Below are 27,499 nucleotides of genomic sequence, written 5' to 3' on the forward strand. Positions count from 1 at the left end.
GAAGCGCAAGGAAGGTGAAAAGAAAGCAAGAAACCTGCTCCAAGTCGGAGTTTCAACTTCCCACCTTGACCTGGTTCCTCTCACCTTGCAATCAACATAATAATGGCTGTTCTCCAAACTCAGGTAGACGTTACTTTAAAAATAGGCTGCTGCTCAAGCATGAGCAAGCTCACTTGCAATTTCAAACAAGTGGCATTTAAGCCTCACCCCAACAGTCACCACAGGAAACCCTTAAACAAATGTATGGCCCTATCTATGCAAATATGCAGCAACTTCTTATCCATTTCTTTTTTAAACTACTTGATAGATTGAAGTTTTGCCTTTTAGACTTATTACAAAACAAGCTTAAATAAATAAAACAGACTGTATTGTCTATTTCTGATAAGCCTAAATGCACCAAAGAAATGTCTGTCTTGAGAGAATGGCAAAAAAATACAGACCATGAATCAATTTCATCGTTATAGAAAAGAATTATGTTGAGAAATAAGTGCTCCTGATAATCTCACCTTGTGACATTTGTGTACAGTATAGAAAAGCTGTTCAACTTCTAAGCATCTTTCCAATGAAAGGCTATAGAACTTGATGAAGTGAATGCTGATACATGGCAATAAAATATTCAGCTAATTTTCATTAAGCCTATACCACTTACAGTACAAGTTGAAGAACTACCTTGACTTCACATTACGTGTTTTTCAAAGGAACACAATGTTCCATGACAAAATCCTACCACATTTTATTTTCCCTCTTCTGTAATTCTGGATCTAATATCCATTTAAAATCAATTAATGGTAGCTGAAAAACCCAAAGTGCATTTATGCTGTAATATATTCTAGAAGTATGGAACATGAGAATGATTTTGGAACAGGGCAATTTTTAAAAATGTTGTTGGGGTAACAATATTATCCATGGTGATTTCACAGTTCTCTTATGAAGAAAATTAAGACTAATCTTATAGACTATACTGAGCTATAAAATAGTGCTTATAGGTATCATTCACAGATGGTGCCCTTGATATATCAATTACAAACTGTAATATCCTGATGTATTTTTTAGATTTATAATCAGGTATCGTAATTAGTACCACACTAAAAGTACAAATCTTAAATCCATCATATGTCAGAATTGCTTAATAGCAAATATAGCCTAGCTGTGTTTTTCTAGAGAGAATGTGCATTTCAGAAGTCGGTGGAATCTGATGCTGTTCGTGTTTGCTGACGTAATAGAGGCATGAGCTGGACACATTTTTAAAATGAAATTTCACATTACTTAAAATAACGAGTTGACAGCCTAGAGGCCTGATTGACTTTGCACTTTTTGTGAGCATTCTTGACATTTGCTGATCTTTATTATGTAACATTCCCACCATATCAAAAACTAGAATAAGATGCCATAGAGGACAATGGTGCATCAGCAATACCAAGCCCTGCAATAGTGGATAGCTCCAAACTCATTTGTTTACATTCTGCAGCTCTCTCATTTGGTTCAAGAAGAAAAGCAGGCTCCTTCAATGCAAATATAAAACAAACAATAAAACCACAAAAAGGGGAACTGACAATCTTTTACTGCCTGGATTTATTAAAGAAAACACATGTAAGAAAACCTGGAACATTATTTGTCCTATTTTTCCTACATATGCAGCACCGGATCAGACAAACACAAAACATGCCAATCTGCATGTAAGAAAACAGTCCTCGGCAAACATTATAAATGAAGTGAGGCTGAACAAAACCAGTCAAAAGCATTTAAGGAGGAGAGGCGGGAATTACCCTGCCCTGTCCTCATCCAGACAGAGAGGCAGATCCAGGAAGGAGCCTAATTTGAGAATTAAATCAAGTAAAATCAAGCATAATCCCATTACCTTCCTTCCACTTAAAGGAAGGCTATTTAACCCTCTTGATACGTCCATGGACTGAAACAGCAGTGCTTCCCCCTCACACAAACGCCCCTAAAAAGAGTGTTGTTGGGGTGGGGGAGCGCCTTGGTTCAAACTGACCCTCACAAAGCTACCAGCATTCGCTCTTCTTCCCTTGCCCACAATATTGCCTTGGAGACAAGATACATTGGGAAGAGGAAGGGAGCTCGGGGTGGAGGCAAAAGCTAGCTGTACTCACTATTGCTCCAGGATTTCAGCAGATATTTGATGCTGATTTCAAAGAAGCCGGAATCCTGCTGGCTGGCCATGTCTGCGGCATACAAAGAGCCTTCCCTCCCGGAGCAGCTCGAGTGGCAGGTACTTTTTGCCGGCGAGATGGGACTGTCACCAGCTAGTGATGTAAACGGAGGGGGTCAGGGGAGGAAATGAAGTCTCTGCAGAGCCTCTCTCCTTCCGCTCCTGAGAGCTGCTGCTGGTGGTGGTGCTGGTGGTGGTAGCTGCTTGCTGCTGCTGCTGCCTCTGCTCTCCCAATCGGCGCCAGCAAGCGACACCCCCCCCCCGCGCCCCGGAGGAGATGCCTGCCCCCCTGGTCATCCTTTAGGGGGGGTTGCTTCTGCCCGTCGCCATCGCGCCCTGCTCGTGCGCCCAGGCTCTCCTCTCCCCTCGGAGCTGCGGCAGAAGCGCAGGGTGTCGCGGGGAGGGAGAGAAACGCACGCAGACGCAGCACCCGAGCAGCGATCGGAAGGAAAAACACCTCTTCCTGCCAAACGCCCAGCGAGCAGATCCGCCACTGCGGGCAGGTTCAAGCTCCTGCTGCGCACAACCTCGCTCTCTCCTCCGATCCCAGCCTTGGCTGAGCCGGGGTGGCGCGCTTTTGCTTTCTCTCCTCGCCGGCTGGTCAGCTGCTTCCCTCTCCCCAAGAGCGACGGCGGCGGTGACAACAACAACAACAACGCCTTCCTCGGTCCAACTGCATCACGCTGCGGTAAAGGCAACGCTGCACCCATCCGCTGGATGTGCAGCGGAGGAACCTCTCCCTCTCTCTCCCTCCACCCCTCCCTCCACTTTTATTATTATTATTTCCCCCCCCTGCTAGGGTCGCAGCTGCCTCACTTGTTTGGGTGCCTCTCTCCCCGCACCAGACAAGTCGCGGCGGCGGTTGTTGTTACCATTTTGTCTCGAATCGAGGTTTTAAAGAGACAGCAGCCAGGCAGGAGGAAGAGGAGGAGGCAGTTTCTGCTAAAAGCAGCTTCCTCGCGCGTTGCCCGCTAAGCCGGAACATCCCGGATCGAAACCTGATCCTTGATTCAGCCCCAAATGACTCGCAACCCTGCTGGGGACCAAAGCCCCCCTAGACCCTGCCTTTGGACAAAGTAATCAGTTGTTGACACAAGGCTCTGAGCATGGAAGGGGCGAAGGGAAAAGCTTGCTTGGGTCCTTCATTGCTCCTGCAAGTCATCCCGGGCACTATGTACAGGCAGTGTACGTTTTTGGCACGCTGCTGCTAAGCAATTTTTATATTTTTAGGTAGGTCGCAGTGGTGTGCGAAAATGGCTGGTATTGCACAGGCGGGCCTGCAAGCAACCGGCTCACCACACAGAGAGGGAAGAAATCCTACAGTATGTTTCCGCAGTTTCTGAAAGGTTTCCAGCTGCCCCTGCATGCTTGTCAGCTACGCGCTAAGGACATTACGTCTGATTTCAATAGCATCCATCCCAGGGCCCGGGATTAGGATATAGCACCGTCAACATATATATGGTGCTTTGCAGGAGTAAGCAAATAAAATCAGGCCTCTAGGCTGTCATTCAGCACAGTGAGACTTACATAAAAATGGCCCTTCTTTCAAAAAGATTACAACCTACATTACGGCAGTAAGCAGACATCAGAGGGAGAGAAGGGGGGAAACAAGGGGAGGGATAGTCTCTAGATGTTGCTGGCCTGCAACCCCCCTCATCTCCAGCCAGCACAGCCAGTAGGAGTTGTAGAATAACAGAAACTAGAGAAACTAATAGGAGTTGTAGAGTCTCAGAATTACTGTATAGAGTTGGAAAAAAACCACAAGGGTCTAGTCCAACCCCCTGCAGTGCATGAGCCTTTTGCCCAACACGGGGCTCAAACACATGACCCCAAGATTAAGAGTCTCATGTTCTGCTATCTTTGTACAATAGGCTCATTTCTACACACGTTCATACACGCCTTTCTGTCCACCACCCAGGCAAATAATCATCATCAGAGCTCGAGGACAAATTCCAGCCAGGCGAAAACACCCAAACCAGGGCAAGTGAAAGGTCTGGCTGGGGAGGAAGTGTAGCCTGGGGAAAGTCCCGAGGGCAAGATAGAGAGGCCTTAATATTAAAATGATAACACCCCGCTTTGGATAGGACTCACCTCTCTCTCATACACACACCCTAATTTTAAGCATACTTACTTGGAAGTAAATCCCGTTTACATCAATGCAGTTTAAAGTGCAATCCTGTTGTAACATTGGCTGTCCCATTATTGTAAATGGGTTTATCATTGTGGTTTAGTAAAAGGGGTGTTGGATAAGGTTCAAGAACCTGGCAACACAACCTTATTTCCCTTAATGCTGGAGTGGATGCTTCCTACTAGCCAATTCACCTGCGTGGGTGGAGACTCGGACAAATGCTTTGGAAGAAGTTGTGTACCATTGGAAGAAAAAGGTCATTTGTTGTTAGAAGTTGCCGAGAGTTTGTAGCTTGTAGGTGAAACGGTAAGTGCAGCCTTCCCAGGCAGGGGGAGGGATGGGCTACACAAGGTGCTCTCTGTGGATTTGTTGCTTGCCTGAATGAGTACCTACTTGTATATCATAAATAAAGCAAAATACTACCAAGAGACCGCACATCTCCAGTGTCCTCTCAGTCAAAGGAAACTAAACCTGCTATGTCTCACTCCTTGAAGAAGGGGATTAACAAGTAACACTGTTCTCAGTGTGAGAGGGTCAGGGTGCAGAGGACCCCATTGTGTTGTGCCTACAGCAACCCACTAGGCCACATGACGCATGCTACAGCTGCCAGGAGTTGGCACCGCTTGGTGGAGCTGCCCTGCTTGCTGCCCGAGAGGAAATGCAGGGGCTGGGAATCTGATGAGCTGGATGGAAGAGAGGAAATGGGAGTATGATGGCCTGGCTTAACTGCACCCTCTGCAAGTCGCAGGCAAGCAGAGGAGAGAATTCACTCACACATATTTGGACACTTCAATTTAGGGGTAATAGTGGTCCTCCCAATTTTTGCTGAGCTCCATCTCCCATGAGCTCCAGCCAGCATGGTTAATGGTCTAAAATAAGGAGAAGGGTAGTCCAACATGTTCTGGAGGACCACAGATTAGTCCCCAAGCAGGACTGCACTCTCGAGCAAATCTACTTAGGAAGAGGGCCTTCATGTCATAGTAAGTTCCTTCAAACCAGTTGTTAACACCAGAACCACTGATCATTTATAAAATAGCCCCAAAGTATACCAAACACTTAAAATATGGTTCGTAAACATAATGCCATGTAGTGTGCAAGTGCTATGAAACCAGGAAGACAGAGAGCCAAACTGCATATCACATGAAAATACATGTGCACAAACCCCAGCTGCTGCTTCTACACCAAAGCATCCCTGGAAGAAATGGAGAATGGTCCACTAGGGTAAGTGGGGCACTGCCCCATCAGCTTGTCTGTCCTCATCGGGCCACACCAGCCTGCCTACTTACAGCTGATCAGGGAGTGCCCCTACATTTCACTCACTCAGGCTCCACCCACTGTTGGTCTCCCCTGCCTTATGGGGTACTAGCAGCCCCCACTGCTTGGGAGAGAGCAAAACTCAGAAGTCAATCAGCAGGACATATGCTTAACCCTTTTCTCTTCCAGCTGTATTTCCCCCCTGGAGGAGGAGGAGTTGAAGCAGTCCTAGGGCTTTCATTTCCCTGGTTCCATCCAGGCCTCAGCACTGAATATTAAAAGCAGAGGCATTTCCAGTTTTAGGCTAGTCAAGAGTCAGGGTTTACAGCAGCAATTCTAGTAGGGATCTTTATGCATAGAGGGGTTGATAGTTAACGAAAAGCAGCTGTTAATTGCGACAAAACCTGCAGACTTCTAAAGCATTTTATCATGTTTCATAGCGGAACAATAGCGATCAACAATGCAAACTATGTTTACATGTTTAATAATTACAATATTTATTATGCCGTTCTCATACCTCAAGGAATTGTTTCAGGGAAATGTTACTGAACAGCACAGGTTTCACAGAGCTGCAAGTCCAGTTCATATCCAAGAACAATCTTGCAAATGACTAAGAGATTTTGATCACCAAGTTGACCATGAAGTAATAAATATCTTAGAGAGAAAACCTCGGAATTTAATTAGAGATTAGAAATAAAACAAATCTACCAGCAGAATTCAATGGGGCTTACTTCAGTTACTCGGAACAAGTACCTACGCACACTTACTTGAGGTAGGAAGCACTGATTATAGAGCAAGTCATGTCCAAAGCAAATTCCAAACAACAGAATCTTATGTGTTTGCTTTAGCTGATATGGCAGAAACAATATACTGCACTACAGCAACTAATAGCACATCCAACGCGACTAAGCCAGGCATCATAGAGGCACACAAACTGAAGCCATTGCCCATTCTTAGGGTGTTGGGCTGTGTGACTAGACCCGTACCCTAAAGTAACACAAAATACTTATATATTGTTGCTATCTGTGCAGCAGCAACTATGGCAATCTTTGTATCATCACTTGAAACCTGGTGCTATGAGCTACAGCAATGGTAGGGCCGGCCGAAGATATTTTGCTGCCTGCGGCAAACAGCAAAATGACACCTGCCAGCAAGATCTGAAAAACTTACAATGAGTATTCACAATAGCTGACCTAAAGTGTCCAGTTGTTACTGGCTGCTATTTTCTGCTTGTTTTCTATTGATTATAACCTGATATGCTCGTACCCTGTCTTATGTTCATGAGTGTACGCACACACTCCAATAAGCAAATATACAAAGAAAATGGCACCCACCATTCCATGTACAGGAACTGACTAGAGCAGCTGTTGAAATGTACTTCAACACTGCTGATGGGACAGCATTTTCCACCACACTGGAAGACAACAAGGTAACAGAGGATGCAGGGTGTAACACACACAGCTATATTATCCAACACCTCACCACTGCCCCCCCCCCAAAAAAACCTGCTGCCTCACTCTGCCTAACAGTAGGCCCGGCTCTGAGCATTGGCTCAGCAGTTTAGCTGTGGACTGGAGTTTTAAGAGTGACCATATATAATAGGTAAACATAGAATAAATACAAAGAACATTCTTAGAGGTCATGTGTCAAGGGGTGCACAGAGCCTAAACAAGTGCAAACCATCCATTTGAATGTTACCTATACTGTGGTGCCTCAGGTTACAGACTCCGCTAACCCAGAAATAGTACCTCGGGTTAAGAACTTTGCTTCAGGATGAGAACAGAAATCGTGCTCCAATGGCGCAGCAGGAAGCCCCATTAGCTAAAGTGGTGCTTCAGGTTAAGAACAGTTTCAGGTTAAGAACGGACCTCCGGAACGAATTAAGTACTTAACCCGAGGTACCACTGTATGCTTGAAATGTGTGAGAATACACAACTCCCTCTTGTGGTCAGAACTGGCAGCTGAATAGTCCTGTCCTTTTTAATTGCTCAAATGTATGCCTGGTTCACTCTCTGTTCTCTGTCTTCGTGTTTTTTCATTTTCTGTTTGTACACTGGTGTAACATCCTGCTGTTACCCAAGTAACAGCCTTGCTACCTTGTCAAGTATCTTGCAAGATGCTTTTCACTAGCTAAGTGAACAGTGCTGAGTTACCTGACAGGCAGACTAAGCCCATGTTTGGGGCACTAGCAAAGCAGGGCACACACACAAAATTAGGATTTTTTTGGTTTAAAAAAGAATTTGAAGAATAAGCTTTTAGAATGCTTTTAGAATGGAAGAAGCTTTTAGAACATGCCATGTGCTGCACACACTCCAAATGTGGTTGGCCACAGTGGTGTTGAGTGTTGTCCAGTTTTTCTCAACAGTGATTTTATGCTGGAAAGTATAGCTGAAGACCAGTCACAAAAGGGAGAAACTATAGGAGAGGCAGAAAACATTGCAAACAAGATGCAAGAACTAGAGTTTGTGTTCATGTTGACTATGTGAAATGAAATTTTACAACAGAGCAGTGCATTACAACCCTGAAATGTAATCCATTGGGTTATTTGCTTTTTGGAGAGGGGAGGGAGGTGCAGTGAGCAATGCAATTAACTAAGGCTGGAGGGAGTGAAAGGAGCTGGCGAAAGAATTTAGGGTTTCAGCAGAGAATGTGAAAAACATTGTCTGAATGCAGATGGACAGCAGGTCTACCTACCGAGAAACAACAGAAGGACAGGCAGGAGAAGTTTATTGGAGTTGGGTTTACTCAAGCCCACCATCACTAGGTCAACCAGTAAAGGTAGGCCTGTTCTCTGATGCTAGTTATGTATGCATATTCATTCATTCATTCATTCATTTCAACCCTTCAATTTGCTCCTCTTGGAAAAATTCCCGTGGACACAGGCAAGCTATGCTAAGCTAAGCATGAACCACGTGGCCTGAATTTTCAGTATTCAAGCACTGCCACTTGAAATGCAAATGCGCAGTGTTACCTGAATTAAGTAGTTACTTACCCAGCCGCAGATAACTTTCCACCCATGCGCACAGTGAAAAGAAACTCAACCACTTTTACAACCCTGAATCAAATTATGGATACTTGCTATGGCCACAGGAGAAACAGAAACTGTGTGTAAAAATCTATGTACTTGCAATAACTGTTGTTTTTAATGTTCAAATGCAGGCCCTGTAGAGTTCTGTATATTAATATTGATATTTATATTTATATTAATAATATTATTACTATTGCACCATTTGTTTGTAAGAAACATGCCACTTGGAGGCAGCACAGTGGCATTAAAAGCTAATCAAATCAACAGCAGGAAAATAGGGGTGAATGATTTACAGTAGTCTAGGCTGCGAATTCTGTCAACAACAAGGCACAGAACTGAAGTGGCTGCTTTCATTTTGCTTTCTCTTTATACATACATAATTTCATTTGTATGCTACCTTTCCATAGTTAAAACCATGCTCAAGGCAGCATACAACACGAAAAAATACATAATTACAAACATAGCAAAAGCAGTCATAAACAATAAATAAGCATCAAAAAGTACACAACCAAATTATTACTGTATTTATTAAATTTTGAATACCACCCTCATTATTCCACATAAATAATAAGATCCAAAATAAGGATACCAAAAAAAACAACAACTATCAATAACAGCAACAACTCTCCCCCAACATAAACTTCTCTAAACAATACCCAGGCCAACAGTCTGTTCAGCAGCCTCAGCTTCTGTAGGGGGAGTCAGGCATACCAGTGATGTTCAGCGTGAAAAGCAATAGGTAGCAGCTAGGAAGGCACTTCCTTCTGTTCACTGCCCAAGCTGACTCAAAACATGAACATTTATGAAAAGAGAAACACGTACCAGAGTTTGGCTCACACACCTTGAATTTTGCATCTTCAAAATGCAGGAAGGGAGGGCAAAACAGCTGTCTGCATAGTGGGTCTTACACTAGTTTCAGGATCCCATGTCCCTTTACTCCATATCTTCCCCTTTGACCACTTCAGTCTGTGGAACTGACATTTTTGCATGTACCTCATAATGTCTATTTCACATTTGCAAGGAATCAAGACTTTCAGTATAGCAGAAGCTCCACTCTGCAACTCCCTGCCCATTAATAATTAGGCCAGGATTTTTGCTGAACTGTTTTCCAAACCTGCTAAACACTTGTTTGTATAGGCAATCTTCCCCGGACATGCAGCTGGAACATGGATTTTTTATTACATATGTTGTTTTAAAACTGCTGTTGTATGTATGTATGTATGTATGTATGTATTTATGATAAATGTCATATAGATTTTTAACATCTGATCTTTTTAGTAGTATCTTTAATGAACCCAGCCAGATGGACGGGGTATAAATAATAACATTTATTATTATAAATTATTATTATTATTATTATGCTTTTATGTGAATGGCTTAGAAGTTTCTGTTGATTGAGTAGTATAAAAATATTACTGCCAAATATAAACTAACTAAATAATGTCCACTGTTCCCAAATGAAAATGTAAAGCTTAAGCTGAAACAGCCACATGCTCAGTACAATGTATTATCTCAAACATTTATATCTGATTTCCTCACTTTGAAAACAAGGGAGCAGGAGGTTCTGTTTCTATTTTCTAGATTTCTAAATTTGTCATACAGGGCAGGGCCTGAACCTCTTTTTCCTTTTACGTTTAGCAAACATGACCAGGCATGATGTACAAATTCAGAGGCAGATTTCTAGATCTGATTCAAAGCAACCCTATGTGCACTGAGGGCTCCTTGCAAATTAATTTAAAATGCCACCTCCACATATTTAAATCCTTCTCTAATGTTTTACAAACCTTTTGGCTGGCTACAAAAGCCAACAGCAGGCCAGTAAATTATTAGGGCTGCATTGTTTAGAATCAACTGGCTTAACTAACACCTTTTTTATTTTAAAGAAGAAAAAAAGTGTAATGAAAAACTAAAGTGCAGTTCTGAGAGCTGTGGCTTGTTCTGGGCAAGGTTTGTACTCCCCTGGAGGGAACAGGTCCACAGATTGTGGGAACTCATGGATCCATCACTGTCATTAGAGGCTCAGATGGCATGAGTAGCTAGGAGTGCCTTTTTCCAGAACCTTGGCATTGCACTCTATGCTCTGGTGTGTTGCAGAATGGATAGCTGCAATGCAATATATATATATATATATATATATATATATGCTTTCGTAGATTTTCACGGGTACAGGAATGCAGGTTTTGGTGTCCTCGGGTGTCTTCCCGTGTAAAAGTTGGGGTGTCTAGGCGACGTTTCGACGAGGTCTCACTCGTCATCTTCAGGCTGGTGCTTTCGGCTTCTTGTTACTGGAACAGAGCAGGATCTCAGTGTTTGAGTTCCTATAAATACTGTTGAGGGGGTGTGGTGTATAGCCTCCAATGTTCTGGGCAGAGAGGAAGTTCCCAGGCTAGTGTGCCTTTTCTTCTTTTGTTCCTTAATTACTTGAGGGATATCTTGAGTGATTTCTTGAGTGATATCCTGAGTACCACTTAGGTGGGTCATTAGGTGTGGATTAGTTGCTAAAGTCTTTGTGTCTTGACCTCTTGAACTTTGTGAAGAGTTTTTCTGAGAAGATGGCTGTACTGCACTTAGTTGTGCTCTGGCTTGGCTTCGTGTATAGGGGCGAGCTGTGGTTTTGTGGCCTGTGTCAGCCAGATCTGTGTAGGGATTGCAGGAGGGTGCAGCATCCGGAGGTGCCACCATGGTTTGGCTACTGGATGGTGTCTGTAATTTATCTGTGGAGAGGGTCTGGGTTTGGGTCTGGTGTGGTTGATTGGTGATAGCGTTCTGTGTGCCTCTGGATCTGGTGTCAGTTTTTGTGGGGAGGGCTAATTTCCAGATGTCTGGCAAGCGGGATGTGTCGTCACGCTTGTTCATGTTGTGAGGGTGTTTCTCTATCTCGATGGCTTCCATGATTATTCTCTTGTGGTGATGTTCCATGTTAAAGAGCAATTTGGAATCTGCAAAATTAATTTCGTGTCCTGTTTCTTTCATGTGTTGGAAAAGAGAGGAAGTTTTTTCTTCTTTTTTGACGGCATTCTTGTGTTCTGCGATACGTGCATTTATTCGTCTGTTTGTTTGTCCAATGTACGTGGCTGGGCAGACTTTGCAGGGTATTTCATAGACCCCTTGGTTTTCCAACTGGATTTTATCCTTGGGGTTTCTGAGGATATTGGCTATTTTTTGGTTGGTGCAAAAGGCTGTTTTGATATTGTGTTTATGGAGGATTTTGCTAATTTTATCTGTAGTGCCCTTGATATAAGAAACACCCCCCAAAAACCAAGACACAGAAGAAAACAATGGCATGGCCCTCCTTCCTTATATCAAGGGCACTACAGATAAAATTAGCAAAATCCTCCATAAACACAATATCAAAACAGCCTTTTGCACCAACCAAAAAATAGCCAATATCCTCAGAAACCCCAAGGATAAAATCCAGTTGGAAAACCAAGGGGTCTATGAAATACCCTGCAAAGTCTGCCCAGCCACGTACATTGGACAAACAAACAGACGAATAAATGCACGTATCGCAGAACACAAGAATGCCGTCAAAAAAGAAGAAAAAACTTCCTCTCTTTTCCAACACATGAAAGAAACAGGACACGAAATTAATTTTGCAGATTCCAAATTGCTCTTTAACATGGAACATCACCACAAGATGTTCAGTTTTTCTGAGAAGATGGCTGTACTGCACTTAGTTGTGCTCTGGCTTGGCTTCGTGTATAGGGGCGAGCTGTGGTTTTGTGGCCTGTGTCAGCCAGATCTGTGTAGGGATTGCAGGGGGGTGCAGCATCCGGAGGTGCCACCATGGTTTGGCTACTGGATGGTGTCTGTAGCCAAACCATGGTGGCACCTCCGGATGCTGCACCCCCCTGCAATCCCTACACAGATCTGGCTGACACAGGCCACAAAACCACAGCTCGCCCCTATACACGAAGCCAAGCCAGAGCACAACTAAGTGCAGTACAGCCATCTTCTCAGAAAAACTCTTCACAAAGTTCAAGAGGTCAAGACACAAAGACTTTAGCAACTAATCCACACCTAATGACCCACCTAAGTGGTACTCAGGATATCACTCAAGAAATCACTCAAGATATCCCTCAAGTAATTAAGGAACAAAAGAAGAAAAGGCACACTAGCCTGGGAACTTCCTCTCTGCCCAGAACATTGGAGGCTATACACCACACCCCCTCAACAGTATTTATAGGAACTCAAACACTGAGATCCTGCTCTGTTCCAGTAACAAGAAGCCGAAAGCACCAGCCTGAAGATGACGAGTGAGACCTCGTCGAAACGTCGCCTAGACACCCCAACTTTTACACGGGAAGACACCCGAGGACACCAAAACCTGCATATATATATATATATATATATACATACACACACACACTAACTTTAGCTAATCCAAAGTGCACCAGCCAGTTTACTAACTGGTTCCATTTAGAATTGACGTGACCCCTGTTTTAAAACAGTTGTGGTAGTTGGCAGGTCATTTGCAGACTAAATTAATGGTGTTTAAAGCCCTAAACAACTTAGGCTCAAAATTTCTGAAAAGCTGTCTCCTTCCCTACAATCCCTCTTTGATGTTAATTTCAGCAGACAAGGTTGTAGGTCCACTGCCTTCAAAAGTCTGGCAGGTGGCAGGCTAGGAGAGGGCATTTTTCTGTGGCACCCAAAGCTGCACAATTGCCTCCCCAAATATGAACATCTGGCACCTAATTACCTAAAGACATATCTCTTTTACCTTGGCTTTTGACACGAGACCTATATAATTTAGGGTCTTAATAATGAAGAGCAAGTAAAAAAATCTAAAATTAAACAAACAAGACTGAACATATAATCCTTCTATTAGCGATATATTTTGTTTCTTCCTTCCTTTTTGCCAAAGGCTAACTTGACAATGCAGATTGGTCACTATTACATAATATGGCTGTTGATTAACATTACATAAGAACATCACTGAGCACTTGTTAAACCGGAAGTAAGATTGTTAACAAGAGAGCATGCTGACATTACACATCATCACCTGTCCTGTTCTGCAATTCTATTTGTAATCTTTAAAATTACACTGAACGAAAAAGAAGAAAGGAATATTTTAAACAAACATGTTTCCTCCCCCTCCCTTATAATTTGGGTGCGTAGCAGCATCAACCACTTTGGCTAGAAGATTGTATGTACCTCAGTTAAACTGACAGACTTTGTGTGGTTTTAATTCAGTTCAGCTGAAGTCTGGGGATAAAAACTTCAATTGAACTGAATGAATGACTTTTCTCTTTGATGTTTGCAGGTTTCCATGTTACTTTCTCCATAGAACAAAACTTCAAACTCCTAGAGCATTGTGGGTTTAAAGGGGAAGCATGGAGACTCGGAAAGCCAAACAGGGTTTTTTTTGACACAGGCTGGAGGAAACCCACCAATCCATCATGTGATTGACAGGAGGGCAACCACACCCACCTGTGAAATTTGGCTCTAAAGGGCTATCCTGCCACATGGAGCCATGAAAGTTCGCACCCCTATCTTATGTGGGAAGACTTGAGTCTCAAGGTTAGGGAAGTTAGAAGCATGGATAAATTAGCCAACCAGCTTCTATTATTCTTGTTCAGAACTAGCACTAATCTGGGTAGGGCTGGAAATAGGGCAAGTTTTTAATGTTTAATGTTTTATTATATTTTTGTATATGCTGGAAGCTGCCCAGGGTGGCTGGGGCACCCCAGTCAGATGGGTGGGGAACTAATAATAAAATTATTATTAATTATTTTTATTAGGGCAGGGCTGATGCCCTCATTGAGCTTCTCTGGATTATCTGAATGGCTGTTTCCAGAAATAGGATGCTGGACTACATACCATAAATTTAATGCAGGAGGATTCTTCTGATGTTAAATTGCCTGGCAAGTAAAATGACCTTCAAGTCACCCAGAGGGTACCTGTTTTCCTTTCTAATCTCGAGGGTTTCTTGCTCTCCTTAAATTTAGGACAGTAGAAATACCATGTGGTACTGTACTATTTCAGGATGTGTGCGGAAAGAAGCCACATAATTGAATGCTCTCCTGTGTCAATAACGTTCTGCCCACAGAAAGATGCCATGTCAGTAGTAAGAATTCTAATCTAGCCATCTAAGTCCAAGACTTCCATGTGCCAAGAGTTATTAAATCAGAGGGAACATTCAAATATTTAATCCTTCACCTGTTTACTGAAGTAGGGTAATACCATGAGGATTATAATCAAGATTTTCCTAGGCATATAGATTGTATCTTAGAGCCATCATAACTTCTGCGGCTTGGAATCACATCACAGCATCATTGGTTGCTGCCTATCCAAGCTCCCTTGGTATACAGTGGTACCTCAGGTTACATACGCTTCAGGTTACATACGCTTAAGGTTACAGACTCCGCTAACCCAGAAATAGTGCTTCAGGTTAAGAACTTTGCTTCAGGATGAGAACAGAAATCACGCAGCAGCGGCACAACAGCAGGAGGCCCCATTAGCTAAAGTGGTGGTTCAGGTTAAGAACAGTTTCAGGTTAAGAACAGACCTCCGGAACGAATTAAGTACTTAACCTGAGGTACCACTGTATTTTAGGAGTGTAGGACAGGGGAGATGTTAGGATTGGTGCAGATGCCCAGGCAAATGGGTGACCATATCCTGGGCTTTTATTAGTAAAAATGGCATACATTGTATTTCGAAAAGCTGAAAACCTTCAGATCTTTTTAATCTCTATATTTTTAGATATGCATTTCTGATAATAGCTTCCTTCTGATATTTAGCATGCGTTAACAATGCAGCTTTCCAAATTCTCAGTCCAATGCTTACATGCTAAAGTGGGGATGCTTTCAAAATGCAGGCTCTCTTTCTTCTTCTTTTTGTGTGTGCCCTATTTACTGCAGAAACTGCCCACAGTTGAGGCTACCTACAGATAAGATAGGCAGAGCCAGGTGGGGGACCAGAGTGAGATAGTCACTAGCATATGGTGATTAGAGAGGAATGCATGTGTGTAGGATGAGCATCCGTCCCCTTAAAAACAGCTGCCTGGACAAGACTGTGGAATAGCTAAAGGTGTTTCATGTTCTGTAAATGATGCAGAATGGTAGTGGGTATTGAAAATGAATAAATAAAGCCCTTAATCATTCCTATCAAAGCCTGTACATTTTAAAGGTCTCTACAGTGGTACCTCGGTTTACGAACTTAATTCATTCCGGAAGTCCATTCTTAAACTGAAACCGTTCTTAAACCAAGGTGTGTTTTCCCTAATGAGGCCTCCCGCTGCCAGTGCCCTTCCACCATTCAGATTCCATTGTTAGACCAAGGTAAAGTTCTCAAACCGGGACACTAGTTCTGGTTTTGCGGAGTTCATAAACCGAATAGTTCATAAACAGGGCTGTTCTTAAACCGAGGTTTGTTGTTTAGTCGTTTAGTCGTGTCTGACTCTTCGTGACACCATGGACCAGGGCACGCCAGGCACTTCTGTCTTCCACTGCCTCCCGCAGTTTGGTCAGACTCATGTTTGTAGCTTCGAAGACACTATCCAACCATCTGGTCCTCTGTCATCCCCTTCTCCTTGTGCCCTCCATCTTTCCCAACATCAGGTTCTTTTCCAGGGAGTCTTCTCTTCTCATGAGGTGGCCAAAGTATTGGAGCCTCAGCTTCAGGATCTGTCCTTCCAGTGAGCACTCAGGGCTGATTTCCTTAAGAATGGAGAGGTTTGATCTTCTTGCAGTCCATGGGACTCTCAAGAGTCTCCTCCAGCACCATAATTCAAAAGCATCAATTCTTCGGCGATCAGCCTTCTTTATGGTCCAGCTCTCACTTCCATACATCAGTACTGGGAAAACCATAGCTTTTACCATACGGACCTTTGTTGGCAAGGTGATGTCTCTACTTTTTAAGATGCTGTCTAGGTTGGTCATTGCTTTCCTCCCAAGAAGCAGGCGTCTCTTAATTTCGTGGCTGATGTCAGCATCTGCAGTGATCATGGAGCCCAAGAAAGTAAAATCTCTCACTGCCTCCATTTCTTCTCCTTGTATTTGCCAGGAGGTGATGGGACCAGTGGCCATGATCTTCGTTTTTTTGATGTTGAGCTTCAGACCATATTTTGACTCTCCTCTTTCACCCTCAATAAAAGGTTCTTTAATTCCTCCTCACTTTCTGCCATCAAGGTTGTGTCATCTGCATATCTGAGGTTGTTGATATTTCTTCCAGCAATCTTAATTCCGGCTAGGGATTCATCCAGCCCAGCCTTTCGCATGATGAATTCTGCATATAAGTTAAATAAGCAGGGAGACAAAATACAGCCTTGCCGTACTCCTTTCCCAATTTTGAACCAATCAGTTGTTCCATATCCAGTTCTAACTGTAGCTTCTTGTCCCACATAGAGATTTCTCAGGAGAGAGATGAAGTGATCAGGCACTCCCATTTCTTTAAGAACTTGCCATAGTTTGCTGTGGTCGACACAGTCAAAGGCTTTTGCATAGTCAATGAAGCAGAAGTAGATGTCTTTCTGGAACTGTCTAGCTTTCTCCATAATCCAGCGCATGTTTGCAATTTGGTCTCTGGTTACTCTGCCTCTTCTAAATCCAGCTTGCACTTCTGGGAGTTCTCGGTCCACATACTGCTTGAGCCTTCCTTGTAGAATTTTAAGCATAATCGTGCTAGCGTGTGAAATGAGTGCAATTGTGCGGTAGTTGGAGCATTCTTTGGCACTGCCCTTCTTTGGGATTGGGATGTAGACTGATCTTCTCCAATCCTATGGCCACTGCTGAGTTTTCCAAACTTGCTGGCATATTGAGTGTAGCACCTTAACAGCACTTAAACCGAGGTACCACTGGATATATGTCAAAGGGGTCAGAATGGGTCAGCAAAGGGGTCAGCAAAGGGGTCAGAAGTTTCATCCTAGCAGGAACTGCTCCATTGTAGGGCAAGGAGGGGAGAGCTACATTAACATCCTATCCAGCAAAGGATCGTGAAAGCTGTAAGCAGCCATGACAAACAGTACAGGGCCCTCGAAGCAAATTCACATTACGTGCAGCAGTGTGACTCATGTTTGAAGAATTGCTGTTTTCATTAGCGGTCAGGCATAATGACATCTCCTGGGCTGTCCTGTGAATACTGTAAACTGCCCTGTGATTCTCAGATGAATGGTGGTATATACATTGTAGTAACAACAACAACAACAACAACAATAATAATAATAATATCATACCCCTCAACTGCCCTGATAAATCTAAGCCATTCTATATTTCCCACAAGAGCATGGTGGCCATTTTGGCCGCCTCAATTCTGCACCACGATCTCGAACCCCCAATGTACTTTTTCTGGGGCTACAATTTTGCGCAGGTTGTGAGACTCATGCGGACCTGGAAGATGGCACCCCTGGTATTCATCGAGACGTGTTGGAAGGTATGTGATATGCAAAACCTAAAACGTAAATTGAATTTCGGAAACTTAAATACTAAAACCACAATAATTTAAAATCTAAATAAATAAATAATTCTGAAACACCTGGGAATCATTCAGGGTGCAAAGGCCACCTGAAATAAAACAGTTTTGACCAGGCATCTGTGTGAAAGAACTCCCTAGAGCCGGGCCTTTGTTGACATGAGTTATGCTTTTGGCTCATAGAAAACCACTAATAGTGCTTCCCCCTCCTTGCCATGAACTCCCTGACTGACTTGGGTTCTATATAGTAAAAATGATATGCTAAACTCGGATAAAACCAAAATGTTGGTTTAAAACATGGATGAGCAGTTGAATTTATTTTTTTTAGAAAGGATGTCTGGTTTAAAAATAGGCGAAAAAAGTTAAGTATTTGGGAATTTGGCTGACAGTAAGGATTCTCAAGTTATTTGAAAATAATTATATTAAATTGTGGAAAGAGGTTAAGAAAGAGTTGGCGATATGGGGGAGAATGAAACTCTCCCTGTTAGGGAGAATTTCAGCCATTAAAATTAACTTACTCCCTAGGATGCTGTTTTTATTCCAATCAATTCCAATTGCAAATAATTCAAGATGCTTCAAAGAATGAAAAAAGATATCTCTAAGTTTATCAGGCAGGGAGAAAAGCCAAGAGTTAAATACAAAATTATGATAGGTGCAAAAGAAAAAGGAGGCTTTGCCCTGCCATATCTGCAGTTGTTTTATGAGGCAGCTTGTTTGTTTTGGTTAAAAGAATGGATCATCCACACTAATCCCCTTGGCTCACCACCCACTATTCCACCACGCAGCACAAAATCTCCAGATAAAAACCTGGCAAACCAAAGGCCTACATCGCCTAGCAGAATTATACAAAAACAACAAACCCATATCAACACAAGAAATACAAAACAAACTAGGGGACAACCAAATACCCTGGTGACCACACCATCCGCTACATGCCTTCTTAAATAATCCAGTAATAAAATCAACAGCCACTAGGCCCTTGCCCACCTCTGAAAACCTTCTCCTAACAACAACGGGGCATGGCAAAGGGATGGTATGCACAATATACAAAACATTGCTCCAAAGCCCCACAAATCCACTTGACACAATCAAAAAACAATGGGAGGACGACATAGGCTATGAAATCAACCCCACCCAATGGAATAGAATGAGGTCTAAACCTCCCTTTAAATCCATATCAGCAAAAAGAAAATAACTCACTCTGAAACTCACCTACAGATGGTATCTAAGACCACAGAAACTGGTGCTGATATGTCCAGGAACCTCACCAAAATGCTGGAGAGGCTGCACCTCCACAGGCACATACCTCCAGATATGGTGGGAATGCCCCAAAACCCAGCTCTTCTGAACAACAGTCAAACAAGAAATAAGCAAAATAACTAATCAGGTACTAGAAGTCACCCCAGAACTGGCCCTACTGAACATCTTCCAAGATAACAATGCCCCCCCCCCCACATTATAAAGAGCTCATAATCCAAGGCCTGATTTAAAATTTGGCTGGCATGCATGTCTTTGATATGGGAAGATTCTTAGGAAGAATCTGTATCGAATCTGGCAGAAATATAAAAATCTGCTGGAAAAAAAACACTTTTATGGCTATCTTCTATTGAAGCAATTACAATTAAGAGAGCTAATACAGATAGACAATGGGCAGCTTACAGAGAACTGCTGGATTTTACAGGAGGAGACCAAAACTGAAACCAATGGAAAACTTAAGGAGCCTAGTTATGGATTGGCTACAATATCAGCAGATACATAATATGTTTAAATTAGATAAAAAGAATGGGTTTTTTGGACCAAAACTCACAAATCGACAAAGAACTTTTACAAAATAAGAATAAACTTCTGTCTAAAATGTGTAATTTTCAATTAGAAAGGGAAACAAAAAATGAGCTTGTTAAAGTTTCAATGACACACTGAGCAATAGATATAGGACACAATATAGATTTCAACCTCTGGAAGAAACTTTGGAAAATTTATTTTACTTCCATTTTGAGCAATTCCCACTTCTCTAAGAGCCCCCTCCACCCCACCTCACATTGTTCAGGACAGCCCCTATCCCTCCAGTGAGGCTTTTCAGGAGGCTGCATAAGGGAGGAATGGAACAGGAAAAATTCCTTCTGGAAACTTTCCTAAGTTAATGTCCCTTAGGAACCAAGTCCTTGTATCTGACAGAGGGCAAAGTGTCTTCCTGTCATTTCCAAAAACATATTCAAGAGTGGGCATAATATTATGGTGGAATTTTATTGGGGACCATGAAGAGATAATAATTTTAAAAATGATATAAAAGGTAAAGGGTAAAGGGACCCCTGACCGTTAGGTCCAGTTGTGAACAACTCTGGGGCTGCGGCACTCATCTCACTTTATTGGTTGAGGGAGCCAGCATACAGCTTGTATGTAGCCAGCATGACTAAGCCGCTTCTGGCGAACTAGAGCAGTGCACAGAAATGCCATTTACCTTCCCGCCAGAGTGGTACCTATTTATCTACTTGCACTTTGACGTGCTTTCAAACTGCTAGGTTGGCAGGAGCTGGAACCGAGCAATGGGAGCTCACCCTGTCGCAGGGATTCAAACCGCCAACCTTCTGATCGGCAAGCCCTAGGTTCTGTGGTTTAACCCACAGCGCTACCTTTTTAAATTCAGGTATCAAATGAAACACAACTTATAGCACAATCCTGTGAATGTCTACTGGGAAGTATGGCCTACCCTGTTCAATGGGGCTTACTGCCAAGGATTGTGGCCTTAACGGGGTTTTGGCAGAAGATGAACTGCAGAGGCACAGAAACAGTGTTGTGTGTGATGAACGCAGGGAAGAATGGGAAACGATGCCTTCTTACATTCCTAGATTCAACAAGAGGAAGTGAGGATAGGCCCTGAGTCAGGAGGCATAACCCCAGTTCCACCACCCATGTATGTTCATTTCTACCCAGAATGGAAGCCTGGGCAGGACAATAGGGTTGAAGTAATAAGCATAGAGGAGAAGGCGAAGCTGGGGCGGGAGAGGGGAAGAAAGCAGACAGACATATATTTTACAAGAAAGGAAGAAAGATGCATTTAGAAACAGAACTGTACTTAGAATGTAGCAGATTGTCAGCACTGCCCTTAAAGACAAGCTGATTCAGGGGTTAGGAAGTTTTGGAGAAATGAGGCACACCCAAGTCAGCTCACCTGAAGTACTGTAAGGTAAGGGTGAGGACTGTTTGTCATACTTAAGTTTAGCCCAGTATTTAAAGGAGTCTCTGTGTTAGGAAACATTGGAAATGAGATCTCCGTATATCTCAGTAATTTAAGCCAGAAGTGTCAAATTGCTAGAAATGTTAGAGTTTCTTATCAGGCCTTTTTGTGGTTTTCAAAATATTATTTGTCCCTTATTCAGTGTCTTCTAAAGATCACACTGGCATCAACTTAAAACATCAGGGGTGCCTTTACTTTAATAAGCCTGCCAGAGATGTCATAGTTTGCCACTTAAACACATGATTTTGTGAAATAAATTAATTTTGTTTCAGTTTTAATAGAGGAAATGTATTTCATTAATTGATGGGGGCAGGGGGGAGGGAGATCCACAAATAAAAAGAAAAATCTTAACAGATTTTGGAGCCTCCTGATTAAAAATCCCAGCTTTCTTTCTACACAATGCATTGCATACTTCAACTAGTCAAAAATCACTTATGTCTTAAGTCCCTTATTATTTTAAACTAATATTATTACTCACATTGCCTTTGTTAATTTAAACCCACTGTTGGCATGCTTAGATACTTCATCCACTTGAAGGTTAAACTAAATCATTTACTGCAAACATTTTTTAGCTTCACTGCAGAGCAGGAATTTAAAGCATGCATTTGTGTTAATTTGTGAATAAGTAAGAAGTCCAGACTTGATAGAAGAAGAATTTACACGTCCTCTCTGTGTGCAAGGCTTCAAAAAAGACACTGTAACAATTAAAAAACTAGAATCTGGATGTTCTTGTTCAGCCACAAACAATAGAGCACCCTGAACTCTTTTTTAAGCTTTACATGCGAAAGACATAGTATATGAAGCCAAAATTCTATTTTTCATTTTCAAAATAATGAGGGGAACCTACTTATGCTATTATAATGTGTTATCATATTTGCTAATGTTACACATTTTTGGACCTGCAGCAGACGAGTATTTTGTTTAAAGGTTCTTTAACTTCATAATTTCCTCAAACACAAAGAAACATGTTAAGAATGAGCAGCAGTAATTTGCTGACATGTCCTACCTGGAAAGATAGAAGGTCTTTTCTTAGGGCGTCTTGGATGGATCGGTTCTAAGTTCCTAATATTTCTCTGATGCCTTCCTTTATTGTTATTTCCTAGGAGGAGTTCTGTTGGTAGACTACTCCGTCTTGCTTTATAATCATTTCGGTATGAATTCAGTTTACACTCAGTCCTAGAATGCAGGTTATTGTCATCAATTGCCATTATAGTACAGATGTTTCTGAAGTTGCCCCAAGTGTAAAAGCAAAATAGTGCAAACAGATAAGACAGCTGAGCTTCAAATGGGTCAGATCTGTTTTACTAATAGAAAACAGTCACCAACCATTTTTGATGTTCTCATGCTTAGCCCAGCACTTGTTTGGTAAGTTTAGCAAGTGGATAGGCGTGGGCAAAAACAGGTGTAGAATTACTACAAAGTCCCTCCTTTCAAAAGTCAAACAGCCCAGGGGAGGAGGTATAGCAAAATCATTAAAGCTAACAAAGGCTTATAGACAACTGGAAAGTTTTACTAAAGGTGAACTCATCAAGTCCTCTGCACAGAGTGAAAACATGGTTTAAACAGACTACTACTTTAATTCCTGTTTCAGACAGTGTTTCTCACTTCACTTCACTAATAATCCACAAACAGACAGAGCAAAGAAAATGTTACATTCTGAAATTAAATAACATTTCAATAATCCGTAGAAGAAAACCATGTGACTAAATACACAGACACTATAAGTTTTGTTTATAATGTGCTGTTGCTTATTTCAAGATGGGGCTTGTGCAAAAAAATAGACACTTTTTAACAGTTACAGCATAACTGAGCAAGTGCATTTGTAGATGCAGAAATAAGAGAACTGTAACAGAAAGCAACTATGCGACACTGAGACAGGAGTGCATTTTAACAATCTTGTTAAACACAAAACTTAGGCTGCCATCCAGTATATACTTACTTGGGAAAAAGCCCCCAGAACTCAGTGAGATGACACTGTTAGTTGCTTAAAAATATCTAGGGGCTGCAAAGATACAAGGTTATGCTATTTAAATCCTAACTATGAACAGTATTGAATCCCCTTTATGTATCAGACTTTCGTGCCCACCCTCTGGTGTAACGTGGGTTTTATTTTCACAACCACATTAACACACTTTATTGAGATGTAAAAATTAAGGTTGGAATGATCTTACAATTTATCTCCTAAGCAAAATTAAACCACTTAAGCCTTATTAATATGAAGAACAGTTAGATGTTGTAGACTGTAGTTTAAATTAAATACATGCATAGAAAAATATACTACATTTTAAAATGCAAGGTATTTATTGGAAGCATAAGCTTCTCATTTCTGTTACTGGATCAGTTTCCAGCATCAGGTTCTTCATCTGCAAAGGCATTGTGGTGAACAGAATCAAAATCTTATATCTGCATATAAAAGCTTGCCTGCAATGCTACAGTGCTTTAAGCCCAATTTCAAGTAAATTTAAGATTCATTTTATATGCATGTACTGCAGTAGGCAGGGAATTCATGTAGCCCCTACATTACAGAACTTAAAATAACACAGTTAACAGGCTGCATTGTTCAAAAGCTCAACAAAATGTACGGGTTCTGTTTCCCCATTTTGTTAGTCATTTCTTCATCTGCCTTCCTGCATAGTCAACAAACTCTCAAGATGCCCTTAGGCAAGATCTTGTGTCAGTTAACCGAAGCACAGATGGTAAGTTTCAACAAGCTTTATCGGCACAGCTAAAACTTGTATGACAACTACTGCAGAGTTCTGTAACCCTGCCTATGCCTGGGCAATTTTCCTTTCTTCCCACTTCCTGTCCTTCCTGCCCAGCTTCTGCCTATCAAACTACACCTCCCAGCAGGCACTGCTTCAAAGCTCGGGGTCGCCTACCTTTTTTGGACTAGAACAGTGGTACCTCGGGTTACATACGCTTCAGGTTACAGACTCCGCTAACCCAGAAATAGTGCTTCAGATTAAGAACTTTGCTTCAGGATGAGAACAGAAATCGTGCTCCAGCGGCGCAGCAGCAGCGGGAGGCCCCATTAGCTAAAGTGGTGCTTCAGGTTAAGAACAGTTTCAGGTTAAGAACAGACCTCCGGAATGAATTATGTACTTAACCCGAGGTACCACTGTATGCACATTTCAAATTTTGAGAGAATGCTGGGCATGCCAGTCACAAAATGGCTGCCATGGAGGGGGGCATAGCATAACAGCAAATTACTCCAATGGGAAGCATAGTTTAACACAAAATTATATCCCCAACAACCTTATGTTTACCATGGGAGATCAGCTATGCCCTGCTGGTCTAGGCAATGGAAATCAAACACACACACACACACACACACACAAACACACACACAATTGTCTAATAATAACAACAGAGAGTATTCTTCAGTACCAGAAAAATAATAAACAAAAAGGTTTTGTAAAGCCTTGCTTAGCCATTAGTGTCTAAGGGTTTATTGATTAAATTGGCTGAGGTATTAATAAAATCAGTGAAGCCTCAGGCTCCCACCCCACCCATTTTGGGCACTCTTCCCTGACTTCCAATTTAAGCCTACCCATAGTTTCTGTCAAATAAAAACCAGGAAACTACACTTTATGATAGGGTTGCCATATTTCCAAAAGTGCAAATCCAGACACAAAAGTTGTTGAGCTATGTCCGGGAAATTCCAGACATATGGCAGCCTTACTTTATGATTGTCCTCCAGAGGAAAATTGGAAACCAATTTCAAATTGCCCAGGTAGCTCAGTATTGATTACTGACTGGCAGCAGCAGTTCTGCAGGGTTTCATGTAAGGAACTTTCCTAGACCAGCCTGAAGTTGCCAGGTTTGAATCTCGGGCTATGGCTGTTCCCCAGCTATGGCTGTTCCCCTGATATTAGAAATTAAGATAGGAGGCTAAAGTGCAGAGGAAAAACAAGAACACATTACGAGTAATTCTTTGTGTTAAAGGTTTTCCTAGCTGGATAACTGGGTCTTTGCCATAAGTGTCTATTTAGTGTTTAGTTTTGTTTTAAATACATCAGCTTTTCTTTGGCTGTTTTTACTGTCAGCGCTGACGGGTGGGGGGAGTGGTACAAATTCCCGAGGCCCAACGGTCTTGCCTATATTTTTGCCTTCCTCAGTAGTATTATTATTTGTCAATTGTTTTTGACACCTATTGTAAATTTGGTGGATTTCAAAGAAAATAATAATGATATATAGAATTCAGTCAGTTATCAGCCAGTATAGACTCTACCCAACCAAAAAACTACTAATTACACTTACACACACACAATGAAATTCCACTTGTCTTTAGGACACAAAGGTATTCAAGACTTTGGGTTTACTTTTAAATCTGGCATTTCTCATTTGGGCTTCATTGGAGCTGTTTGTAAGTGAAAACAGGTATTTCAACCTATGCTTTGAGATATGTTTCCACATGACTGCAGATTATTTTTCATCACAATCTTTGCCACTGTATTCCCATAGAACAGAAAGTAGATTTCCAAAATAATAATGGTTTTTTATTTATTTTATTTATTAAATTTATATCCCAGCCTTCCTCCCAAAGGAGCCCATAAAAATAACTGCACCATTCAACCTCTCTAGAAAAATTCTTCTCAAAATCAAAAACTACCACTAATATTGATAATTTACACTACATCCCTTTAAAAAGGTAAAGGGACCCCTGACCATTAGGTCCAGTCGTGACCGACTCTGGGGTTGTGCGCTCATCTCGCTCTATAGGCTGAGGGAGCCGGTGTTTGTCCGCAGACAGCTTCCGGGTCACGTGGCCAGCATGACTAAGCCGCTTCTAGTGAACTGGGGCTGGGGGCTTTTAGAACCCCTCTAGATAAACTGGAACGTGTCCAGAGGAGGGGAACCAAAATGGTCAAAGGCCTGGAAACGATGCCTTATGAGGAACGGCTAAGGGAGCTGGGCATGTTTAGCCTGGAGAAGAGGAGGTTAAGGGGTGATATGATAGCCATGTTCAAATATATAAAAGGATGTCACATAGAGGAGGGAGAAAGGTTGTTTTCTGCTGCTCCAGAGAAGCGGACACGGAGCAATGGATCCAAACTACAAGAAAGAAGATTCCACCTAAACATTAGGAAGAACTTCCTGACAGTAAGAGCTGTTCGACAGTGGAATTTGCTGCCAAGGAGTGAGGTGGAGCCTGCTTCTTTGGAGGTCTTTAAGCAGAGGCTTGACAACCATATGTCAGGAGTGCTCTGATGGTGTTTCCTGCTTGGCAGGGGGTTGGACTCGATGGCCCTTGTGGTCTCTTCCAACTCTATGATTCTATGATTCTATATGGTGCATTAATGATGGCTGATGCTTACAGTGCTTTTGGGTCAATCTTACAATCCCAATGATTTATGCTAATTACATTTAATTTCACCCTGTATGTCTAAATTTCTGCCCAACACATACTTATAAATAATTCAGAATATCTTGAAGAGGGTCCTCTGGGATCTTATGCCCTATATACAATAGAAATACATAACAAGAGTGTGAATATGTGCAAGGACTGGTTTCTCTGTTATTATATAATTTATTTATTTATTGCATTTATATCACAACCCTGCATTCCTCATATTGGAATTGTATCAAGCAAAATCCAAAACAAAACATTATTATAAGTATGAATGTTCTCTATATAGTACTCTGAGATCTAATATCACACAGCTTGTCTCTATCTTTTGTTTCTTTATTATTTTTCAAAAAATTAAATGAAGAGTGCAGCAGAATTTCCTGATTTTATCACATATGCAAATAGTCAACATGTAGTTTCCCATGATTCTAACAAATGTACTGTGCTAGATTATATAAATCTTATATTGTATGGCCTGAACTAACAATGATGAAGCATCTTTTTAAAAAATAAAATCATTTCGCTTCATCGCCATCAGTTTATTATCAACATTATTACTGATTCATTGCCATACTTCACTTGGCATTTCCATACTAGGGCCTCTTTCCTCATTTTTTTCCCTGTGAAGAGATTAGACCATCTGTCCTACTGCTACAAAAAAAACCCCCAATTAATCATTTACAGGTTGGGAAATAGAAAATCCAGTTGTTTCAGTAATGGATTCTTAGATACTAATTAGTGTGCCAATAGAATACCTAATGCAATAATAATAATAATTAAGGGGCATTGTCAGGGAACTGCCATCTAAAGCGCCGGGGGCGCAAAGGCTCACTGAGGTTGAGAGAGGAGTAGCAGCGGAAGAGGGAACCAGTAGAGGGCGAGCAAGAACTCCAAGGGAAAGTGAGTCGGAGGGATGGCTCAGA

At 41.9% G+C, this 27,499-nt stretch overlaps 1 protein-coding gene across 8 annotated transcripts in view; it reads right to left on the bottom strand.

Moving 5' to 3' along the window:
* Positions 1-27,499, bottom strand: part of FRY (FRY microtubule binding protein) — a 192,863-nt gene that overhangs the window by 137,284 nt on the left and 28,080 nt on the right. For 2 of the 8 annotated variants that reach the window (XM_081909284.1, XM_081909282.1), the window contains exon 1: positions 22,233-22,571. The exons of 3 other annotated variants lie outside the window; for them this stretch is intronic. In XM_081909284.1, coding sequence (XP_081765410.1) covers positions 22,233-22,434 — 202 coding nt within the window. In that variant the 5' untranslated portion in view covers positions 22,435-22,571. Of the gene's footprint in view, positions 1-2,111; positions 2,374-22,232; positions 22,573-27,499 lie in introns of those variants that run through there. 3 more of the 8 variants (XM_081909283.1, XM_081909285.1, XM_081909287.1) reach the window with 3 other exon arrangements.

This window comes from Podarcis melisellensis (assembly GCF_964234715.1).
Source record: "Podarcis melisellensis genome assembly, chromosome: 4".
Taxonomy (NCBI): domain Eukaryota; kingdom Metazoa; phylum Chordata; class Lepidosauria; order Squamata; family Lacertidae; genus Podarcis; species Podarcis melisellensis.